Source organism: Salvelinus sp. IW2-2015, unplaced genomic scaffold (genome assembly GCF_002910315.2).
Source record: "Salvelinus sp. IW2-2015 unplaced genomic scaffold, ASM291031v2 Un_scaffold588, whole genome shotgun sequence".
NCBI classification, from domain to species: domain Eukaryota; kingdom Metazoa; phylum Chordata; class Actinopteri; order Salmoniformes; family Salmonidae; genus Salvelinus; species Salvelinus sp. IW2-2015.
Window position 1 is genome coordinate 28,276 of NW_019942580.1, and position 11,265 is coordinate 39,540.

Genomic DNA, 11,265 nt, shown 5'->3' on the forward strand with positions numbered 1-11,265 from the left:
GCTCCCAATCAGAGACAACGACTGACACCTGCCTCTAATTGAGAACCATACTAGGCCAAACACATAGAAATATAACAACAGAACAAAACATAGAAAAACAACATAGAATGCCCACCCCAACTCACGCCCTGACCAACTAAAATAAAGACATAAAAAAGGAACTAAGGTCAGAACGTGACACCCATCATGAAACGAGAGATGAGAAAATAAGTGAATACCGGTCAGCCTCGTATTTAGAAGTTATTTTCCTGTAACAATTTTTTGTTTTCCTTTTCATCTTTTTTAAACCAAATRCCTCCGTAGGCTACCCTTATAGTAGGCCTACTATAACAGTGAGGAAGTCCGTGGCGCACATGCAATGCAACTCCTGGAGAAGTGTGAATGTGATCTGTAAGATTCCAATATGTACAGTGCATTGGAAATGTATTCAGACCCCTACACTTTTTACACATTTTGTTACGGTACAACCTTATTCTAAAATGGATTAAATAAAACAATTTCGTCAGCAATCTACACACTGTTAGGTTCTTATTTTTCAGAGTAAATAACTCACGGACACTGGAGAAGTTTTAACCAAGTTAATTCTGCCCAAAGGTTCTGTACAGCTGTAATCAGACAACCCAACATTTGTCCCATCCAMATATTTATTTCCCACTTAAGACACCCCTCCTTCTCTCCAATCCTTACATTTTATGGCTCTACAGGAAGCTAATAAAGAGGGTAACAGTATACCAAACATGTATTACTCTCTTAAGAGAATCTGTCCTCACCTCCTGACCTCAACCCCTCTTTCATCTAATACACAGATATCCATCTGTCTTTCCTGTATCAACACGTCACACTCCTCTCCTCCATCAAACACATTCCAAAGCCTTCCGGCTTTCTACAGAGAACCCTTAACTTTATCCTTTGATTATATGCTTCTTCTCTATCGTTTATTTAATATCTCAATGTTCAAAATGTCAAACCCAACAACACAATACCCCATAACGGCAAAGCGAAAACAGGTTTTTTGAAATTGTTGCAAATTTATAAAACCTTTAAAACAGAAATAGATTATTTACATAAGTATTCAGACCCTTTGCTATGAGACTCAAAATTGAGCTCAAGTCCATCCTGTTTCCATTGATCATCCATGTTTCTACAACTTGATTGGAGTCCACCTGTGGTAAATTGAATTGATTGGACACGATTTGGAAAGGCTGTCTATATAAAAGGTCCCACAGTTGACAGTGCATGTCAGAGCAAAAACCAAGCCATGAGGTCAAAGGAATTGTCTGTAGAGCTCCGAGACAGGATTGTGTTGATCTGGGGAAGGGTACCAAAAKATTTTTTCAGCATTGACGGTCCCCAAGAACACATTGGCCACCATCATTCTTAAATGGAAGAAGTTTGGAACCACCAAGACTTCCTAGTGCTGGCCGCCCAGCCAAACTGAGCAATCGGGGGAGAAAGGCCTTGGTCAGGGAGGTGACTAAGAACTCGATGCTCACTCTGACAGAGCACCAGAGTTCCTCTGTGGAGATGGGAGAACCTTCTCCAGAAGGACAACCATCTCTGCAGCACTCCACCAATCAGGCCTTTTTGGTACAGTGGCCAGGCGGAAGCCATTCCTCAGTAAAAGGCACATGACAGCCCGCTTGGAGTTTGCCAAAAGGCACCTAAAGGACTCTCAGCCCATGAGAAACAAAATTCTCTGCTCTGATGAAACCAAGATCAAACTCTTTGGCCTGAATGCCAAGACTCACGTCTGGCGGAAACCAGGCACCGCTCTTCACCTGGCCAATACCATCCCTACGGTGAAGCATGGTGGTGGCAGCATCATGCTGTGGGGATGTTTTTCAGCGGCCGTGACTGGGAGACTAGTCAGGATCGAGGGAAAGATGAACGGAGCAAAGTACAGAGAGATCCTTGATGAAAACCTGCTCCAGAGTGCCCAGGACCTCAGACTGCCGCGAAGGTTCGCCTTCCAATAGGACAACGACCAGCACACAGCCAAGACAATGCAGGAGTGGCTTCGGGACAAGTCTCTATGTTCTTTTGTGGCCCAGCCAGAACCTGAACTTGAACACAATCTCTGGAGAGACCTGAAAATAGCTGMGTAGTGTTTCAATAAGCATTTTTCTACGGCTGGCCATGSTTTCCACCTGGCTACCCCTACCCCGATCAACAGCCCTGCACCCCCCTCAGAAACTCGCCCAAGCCTCCCCATTTCTCCTTCACCCAAACCCAGATAGCTGATGTTCTGAAAGAAATGCAAAATCTGGACCCCTACAAATCAGCCGGGCTAGACAATCTGGACCCTCTCTTTTTAAACTGATCTGCCGAAATTGTTGCAACCCCTATTACTAGCCTGTTCAACCTCTCTTTCGTATCGTCTGAGATTCCCAAAGATTGGAAGGGGGAGACACACTAGACCCAAACTGCTATAGACCTAAATCTATCCTACCCTGCCTTTCTAAGGTCTTCGAAGTTTTCAGATTTCCGACCATTTCGAATCCCACTGTACCTTCTCCGCTATGCATTCTGGTTTCAGAGCTGGTCATGGGTGCACCTCAGCCACGCTCAAGATCCTAAAAAATATCATAACCGCCATCAATAAGAGACATTACTGTGCAGTCGTATTCATCGACCTGGCTAAGGCTTTTGACTCTGTCAATCACAACATTCTTATTGGCAGACTCAACAGCCTTGGTTTCTCAAATGATTGCCTCGCTTGGTTCACCAACTACTTCTCTGATAGAGTTCAGTATGTCAAATCGGAGGGCCTGTTGTCAGGACCTCTGGCAGTCTCTAAGGGGGTGCCACAGGGTTCAATTCTCGGGCCCGACTCTCTTCTCTGTATACATCAATGATGTCGTTCTCGCTGCTGGTGATTATTTGATCCACCTCTATGCAGACGACACCATTCTGTATACCTCTGGCCCTTCTTTGGACACTGTGTTAACTAACCTCCAGACGAGCTTCAATGCCATACAACTCTCCTTCCGTCGCCTCCAACTGCTCTTAAATGCAAGTAAAACTAAATGCATGCTCTTCCACCGATTGCAGCCCGCACCTGCCCGCCCGTCCAGCATCACTACTCTGGATGGTTCTGACTTAGAATATGTGGACAACTACAAATACCTAGGTGTCTGGTTAGACTGTAAACTCTGGTTAGACTGTAAACTCTCCCCGCCTTATCTCAGCTCACTGGTCACCATAGCAGCACCCACCCATAGCATGCGCTCCAGCAGGTATATCTCATTGGTCACCCCCAAAGCCAATTCTTCCTTTGGCCGCCTTCCCTTCCAGTTCTCTGCTGCCAATGACTGGAACGAACTGCAAAGATCACTGAAGCTGGAGACTCATATCTCCCTCACTAACTTTAAGCACCAGCTGTCAGAGCAGCTCACAGATCACTGCACCTGTACATAGCCCATCCAACTACCTCATCCCCATATTGTATTTATTTATTTATCTTGCTTCTTTGCACCACAGTATCTCTACTTGCACATTCATCTTCTGCACATCTACCATTCCAGTGTTTAATTGCTATATTGTAATTACTTCGCCACCATGGCCTATTTAATGCCTTACCTACCTCATTTGCACACACTGTATATAGACTTTTTCTACTGTATTATTGACTGTATGTTTGCATGTGTAAATCTGTGTTGTATGTGTCAAACTGCTTTGCTTTATCTTGGCCAGGTCGTAGTTGTAAATGAGAACCTGTTCTCAACTAGCCTACCTGGTTAAATAAAGGTGAAATAAAATAATTAATGAAGGGGACAGAGTGACCACCTGTCAACAGGGTTTCCTGTGTGTGTCTGTCATTGTGCCAAGGTTTCTCTAGGGCCCTAGTGGCATAAGCTCAGGAAACACTGAGTTGCTGCCTCGGCCTCAGCTGCTGCACTCTGGCTCTTGTGATAGTGTTTCAAATAAGACATAGCTGAAGAACCAGGCTGTGTGACTGAACTCTCCCCGCAAAGCTATGTTCAAGGCCAGCGCTATGTCGAGTTGGGAGTGCTGCTAGGTTGCTCCCCGCGACTGAGAAATGGAAACAGAAACACACACCCTTTCGGGGAAAACACAGCATCACGCAAAGGCACTAGAGTCTTGACTTTCATTTTCCCCTCACAGTGTGTGTGTGTATGGGAACCCCCCCCCTCAAGCATGATGGTGACGGGTGGGAGGGAGGTGCGGGTTGCAGAGGGGGAGAGGCTGGAGAGTGAAACAGGTTTACTCTTTCTCACTCCAGCACACCCATTTCCTGCCCAGCCCAGCTGAGGCAGAGTTTTAGGGGAAGTCAGTTACACACTCTGCTAGGAACCTCCTGCCTCTTACACAGACACCGCTTGCAGGACAGGACACACTCCGGATCACCTAATCACCTGCCCTAAAAAAGGATTTTGTTCTTCTTTTTTATTTTACCATCACCACCGCCACCTTTGTCTACCATGACCAGGCCCAAGTCGTCCAAAATCATCTGCAATATTATGATTGCCTGCCTGTTCCTGTGGTTGGTCAGCTCCCTCATCKTCATCGTGGTGTGGGCCACCTCTCCGGACATGGAGGGCGCCAGCCAGTGCAGGGCTGATCTGCAGAACCTGACAGAGAAGCACGAGGAAGCCAGGGTGCTGTACGCCAAGAACAAGCAGGCCCTGGAGGAGATGGTGGAGGAGGGCCGCACCAACCAGACCTGGCAGGTCATGAAGATGGAGCGGTTCCTGAAGCGTCTGGGCAAGACCAACGTGTCCCTGGCTGACTGTCATCAGGAAAGCGTGAGTGTTTGCTTGGCTCCTCTCCCTCACTCCCCTCCCTGGTTCCCGCAGCACTGAGGTTAACTGACTCACTCCCTCAGGCTGCAAGAGCTATCCTCTGCCTCTCCCCTGCCTCTAACCTTTCCGTTGTACCTGATGCCCTTACTACATTTTGTCATTTTCGATTGATCTGATATGATGATTTTTTAATTTATCTGATATCCAAACCTTTTCTAACAGTCTGTGATTTAGTGTTTATAATATTTTTTTGATATATCAGTTGGACTGTTTATAATAGTTTCAGTGAAAACAAGTTACTGTATTATCATGACAAATGATTGCTAGTGAAAAGTCACATTAGGCCTTTACATAACAACCAGAGGCACAATGGACACACAGTTATGCAAATGCTCTGCAAATGCAGCAATCAAATTCTGAAAAACTGCTGGTCCTTCCCAGGGAGTGGGTGGGAGGTCAAGTTAAACCCTTCCTGGAAGAAGAGGGAAAGCAGTGATAGGGCACACCATGCCTGTGTCTGAAATGGCACCCTGTTCTCTATATAATGCTCTACGTTTAACCAGATTAGGCAATAGGGTGCCATTTTGACTGAAGTCCATGTCSTTTAAGCACAAAGGTCTCAATCTTCCACCATTGATTTGGACTTTTCTTAGCAGATATTAGAGTTGTATCAACCACTTCTGACAACTTTAAAGTCCAGAGGAGTTACTCAATGACCACCATTGTCTTTTTGCAGGTTATTTTGGGTGTAAACATTACTGTCCTGGAAAAAGAGATTGAGATGCATAAAGAAATCGAGGAAAATCTCACTTCAGAAATCACGCTACGCCAAGGTAGGAAAATTGCTGCCACAGTGGGAGGTATGGGATTTTTGCCTCTGGTATTGGCTACCATGAAAGGAGCACTTTCTCACCAACAATATTCTTAGCAGCCTTTTCCCCTGTAACTATAGAAACCGGGTAAATTAGGGTAAATTAATACACAGGTTTGGTTGGTTATTGCTCCTTAAAAAAGGCTGATGACTAATTATGATTTAAGTGAAAGTTCTAGTAGAGTGAATTTCTTTAATAGCCATCCCATCTGTTTACCATTCCTTAAAAGCTGTCACAGGCTACTTTCAAATGAAATAGTGGACTCCCAAATGACCTTGTCTCTAATAATGAAGCGCTACTCACAAGCTTTTTACTTAGCTTAACAAGTTACCAAGTTAATTCAGTTACTCACTTTACTGTTGGCCTCCCAAATGATCTGTCATCTAATAATTAATCATCACACAACATAGTAGGTTGTAAGCAAATAGTTGTTAAGTCTGGTATTAAAATTCAGATATATATAGGGTATAACTTCATAAACGAGTCAGCGACCTGTCACATACTTCAGAGTAAATAGATTAATCAGCCTGGTCTCATAGACTAGACGTAACATAGTAAAAGCAAATCCGGGACACTACAATGAGTATTATATGTTACGTTTGGCATGGTTACATAAGACAGATGGTTACTTAAGGAGAGGTATATCTATAATTCCATGTGTATAACTTGTATTATCATCTACATTTATGATGAGTATTTCTGTTGAATCGATGTGGCAATGCAAAATAACTGGATGTTTTTGGAACTAGTGAACGTAACACGCCAATGTAAACTCCGATTTTTTWAATATAAATATGAACTTTATCAAACATAACATACATGTATTGTGTAACATGAAGTCCTATGAGTGTCATCTGATGAAGATCATCAAAGGTTAGTGATTAATGTTATCTCTATTTGTGCTTTTTGATACTCCTATCTTTGGCTGGGAAAATGACTGTGTTTGTCTGTGATTTGGCGGTGACCTAACATAATCGTTTGTGGTCCTTTCGCTGAAAATCCTATTTGAAATTGGACACTTTGGTGGGATTAACAACAAGATTACCTTTAAAATTGTATAAGACACATGTATGTTTGAGGAATTTTAATTATGAGATATCTGTTTGAATTTGGCGCCCTGCACTTTCACTGGCTGTTGTCATATCGATCCCGTTACCGGGATTGCAGTCATAAGAAGTTTTAAGGCAAACGTAGCAATTTTTTTGCTACTTTTCACATACTTAAAATGTTAGCTAACCCTTCTCCTAACCCTAAACCTAACCTTAACCCTTTTAGCTAATCCTTCCCCTAACCTTAACTCTTTAACCTAACTCATAAACGTAACCCTAACCCCTAGCCTAGCTAACATTAGCCAGCTAGCTAACGTTAGCCACCTAGTTAGAATTCATAACATATCATACATTTTTCAAATTCGTAACATATAGTAATTTTTTCAAATTCGGAACATATTGTACGTTTTGAAAATTCGGAACATATAATCAGTTGTGGGAAAAGTACCCAATTGTCATACTTGAGTAAAAGTAAACATGCCTTAATAGAAAATACCTCAAGTAAATGGGAAAGTCACCCAGTAAAATCCTACTTGAGTAAAAGTTTAAAAGTATTTGGTTTTAAATATACTTAAGTATCAAAAGTAAAAGTATAAATAATTTAAAATTCCTTAAGCAAACCAGACGGCACCATTTTCTTGTTTTTTAAAATTACGGATAGCCAGGGGGACGCTCCAACCCACAGACATAATTTACAAACGAAGCATGTGTTTAGTGAGTCCGCCAGATCAGAGGCCAGATCAGTGTCATGACGTGACTTTCATTAATGTGATGACTGTAATTTATCGGATCAACTAACTATGTTTAATTGTTAACAGATTKAATTAATCTGGTAACAATTAACTCATTAGGAATTTGGGGCACCACGGAAGAAGTTGTTCATAGTTACCATCTCCCGAACTCTAAAAGATATGTGTGTTATATATTGATAACAGTCACTTATTAATCATTACCTCATATCAGTCTCATTCTGAATGTTGTAGACTTGAATCCATAAGAACCCCAGCCTTTTCTGATTATTCAGTACTACACTGTCACGTTCCTGACCTGTTTTCTCTTATTTTTATATGTGTTTAGTTGGTCAGGGCGTGAGTTGGGGTGGGCATTCTATGTTACGTGTTTCTATGTTTAGGTTCATTGTTTGTTAGCCTTATATGGTTCTCAATCAGGGACAGGTGCTATTCATTTCCTCTGATTGAGAATCATATATAGGTAGGCTGTTTCACTCTGTTTGTTTGTGGGTGGTTGTKTCCTGTGTCTGTATGTCTACCACACGGGACTGTTTCGTTTTGTCGTTCGTGTATGTAGTCTGTTCCTGTTCGTGCGTTCTTCGTTTATTGTAAGTTCTCCAGTCCAGGTCTGTCTACATCGTTTATTTGTTTTGTAGTTTGTTATAGTGTTTTCGTGTTACGTCTTTACTTTAATAAATATCGTTATGTCAACACTTCACGCTGCGCTTTGGTCCAATCCCTACTCCTCTTCAGACGTCTCTGTAACAAAGACATTCCAATCTTGACACTAAAAAGCAAGAGAGGGTTCTCTGCTGCATAAGATTTACGATTGGCGTGGGGTGTCATAAACTGGCCCAGCTCTCCCTCTCCTCTCCTGTGGGAGAGAGGGCGTCTGATTATCTGTCAGCCATTTGCCAAGCTGATCTGAGGCCTTGGATCCTTGACCAGGAGAGTCATGACAGTAGGGATGACCAGGGATYTTCTCTTGATAAGTGTGTGAATTAGACAATTTTCCTGTCCTGCTAAGCATTCCAAATGTAACAAGTACTTTTGGGTGTGAAGGAAAATGTATGGAGTAAAAATAACATAATTACCTTCAGGAATGTAGTGAAGTAAAAGTATAAAGTTGTCAAAAATATAAATAGTAAAGCACAGATACCAAAACAAACTACTTAAGTAAAAATACTTGAAAGTACTATTTAAGTACTTTACATCATTGCATAAAATATGAATTGTAATTTGTTACATATCATGCGAAATGGGTGATGGACATCCACAAATTAATACATACCATACGAAACGTAACATATCATACTAAATGGAGTGTCTCAGATTTACTTCCAGAGTAATTTGACATGCTCTGAGACCAGGTTGGATTAATGTGAAGCAGAACGGGGACAGATTACAATTAAAAGCTTTTTTCACAGGAGATTTATCTGATGTGATTGGTGAAAAGACAAATATATAAGTGGAAAGAATATCATAATTGGGCTGCCTGTGTAATGAGAACTAGGGATGTCCTATTTTGATCTATCAAAGACGTCAAAAACATCCCTAACTACCAATAGTATGCCTTAGCATCAAATGGCATTGTCATTGTACTTCAAAACTGATTATGGTGAGCATGGATTCAACATTTTATTTCTGTCACTCAATGTTTTGTTTTCGCGCCTTATGATTTCAGAGCACATCAAATTCCTTCAGGATAACTTGACACAGGCATCTCATAAGTGGGAGTCCTGCGAGGCTTTGCACTCAGCTGCTGAGAGTCAGCGGATAGCAGACCAAGAGAGCCAGACCAAGGACTGCGAGTCCAGCAAGCAGTATTTACAGAAGCAGCTGTAAGTATCAATAGAGTGACACTGACCTGGTACAGAGTTATACTGAACTGATATACACCTTCAGATTGACTACTGTTATGAATCAGCTAAACATGCCTGGCTGGTTTAACTTTCATGAGGGTTGATATCGTTTTTGCACCATGGTTATATTTGCAGGCAGATGTGCAAAGTGAACCATCACGACGAGCCTGTGAATGGCGGAGTTGCCGCACCCCTCAGTAGCATTCTTGCCCTGTCCGTTGTCCTCTTCGTCAGTCTGCATTTGATAACATGTGAGTGTAATAGCACAAGGCGCTAACTAAGCATCATTATTCAATGCCATGGACGCTTACTGTATATAAGCAGTGGCTGTGAAAGCAGTGTGGAAAATAAACCAAAGATCATAACAACAAACATATCATAAATCTTAGTTTGTTTGATTTGATATTCATAGACACTGTCTGTAACTGTCTATAATCTATATATCAATGTGATTAAATATTTGCCTTCCACATGGTTTCCAGGAACATGATGCTGAGCCAGTGAGGTTATTGAAGACAATTAAGACAAGTTCTCCAGGACAATAAGATGGACCTGTACTTGATATTATATGGTTATTAGTGCTGAGCAATTAACCATCGTAAAAAGTTATTAAACAAATAATTGACCAACCTCGGTTCAATTACTTGAATTTTTTTTTTTTTGTGAGCCCAACTCGCCGTTTCTCTAGAGAGAAATCAAATGATTCACAAGATAAATCAACTCAAGAACTATGTGGGACGCTGGGCTGAAGGGAGTTTCCGTTAAGCAAATATTCAACCTAGTTCATTGCAGAAACATGGTAATTATCTACAATGACCYTAATCTATTGTGCCTGTTTTTCTGTCTCAGGCAGAGACAGAAACGCTTTTACTCCTGCTATGTTAGGTTAGATATACAGTGGGGAGAACAAGTATTTGATACACTGCTGATTTTGCAGGTTTTCCTACTTACAAAGCATGTAGAGGTCTGTAATTTRTATCATYGGTACACTTCAACTYTGAGAGACGGAATCTAAAACAAAAATCCAGAAAATCACATTGTATGATTTTTWAYMWAWTWAWTTTGKATTTTATTGCATGACATAAGTATTTGATACATCAGAAAAGCAGAACTTAATATTTGGTACAGAAAWCTTTGTTTGCAATTACAGAGATCATACGTTTCCTGTAGTTCTTGACCAGGTTTGCACACACTGCAGCAGGGATTTTGGCCCACTCCTCCATACAGATCTTCTCCAGATCCTTCAGGTTTCGGGGCTGTCGCTGGGCAATACGGACTTTCAGCTACCTCCAAAGATTTTCTATTGGGTTCAGGTCAGGTCTTTCTATTGATGTCTACCCACCTGACGGAGACAATGGAATATTTTCAATGTTTTGGCAATTGAATGTTCACTATTTTAGGCTTTGGAATTTCTATTAAAAACCTCAAAAATAATTCTTATGTCATTATTTCATAATGTATTTAATGTAAAAAAAAAAAAACATATATTGAAACCGAAACCGAACCGACCTAAAAAAGCACGATCGCTCAGCACTAACGGATATCACTGCTGTAAAAATGTTGACTGAAACAAATTAGGGAAACAGTCAATGATAGTTTTGTTAATATTTTAAAATGAATATTTTGTATCCGTTTTTTTTGTGTGCTTTTGAATGTTTTTTAGCAGCATTTGCTACCAGTTCTTTCACATTGCATTATTATACATCATTATCATTTCCCTGGCCTGGGGCCAAAGAGATTACTGGCCTAGGGTTTTGGAATCTCCTTTATCAGAGCAATGAGTGCCCCCTACTGGCCTTCACACAAAGGGGTCTGGTAGCAGCCAGAAGCCTACTGTGCTGTCTGGACTCTGGCATGGGTGGACTGGCCATCTGGCATTTTGGGTAAAACCAAGATGGGCTGGTCCATTTTTAGCCAATTTGGCTAATAATGGTGGCCTCAAGAAAAAACAATTGCCGGTGTGTTAGGAATGCCAGGGCTCATTTCTG

The 11,265-nt window shown here is 41.5% G+C and overlaps 1 protein-coding gene across 1 annotated transcript; it reads left to right on the plus strand.

Moving 5' to 3' along the window:
• Positions 1-4,260: 4,260 nt before the first annotated feature.
• LOC112068586 (uncharacterized) lies at positions 4,261-10,425 on the plus strand. Its single transcript, XM_024135757.2, has 5 exons — positions 4,261-4,766; positions 5,500-5,596; positions 9,100-9,256; positions 9,413-9,528; positions 9,760-10,425. Coding segments are annotated over exons 1-5 (696 nt in total). The 5' UTR covers positions 4,261-4,442; the 3' UTR covers positions 9,762-10,425.
• The last annotated feature ends 840 nt before the right edge of the window (positions 10,426-11,265 follow it).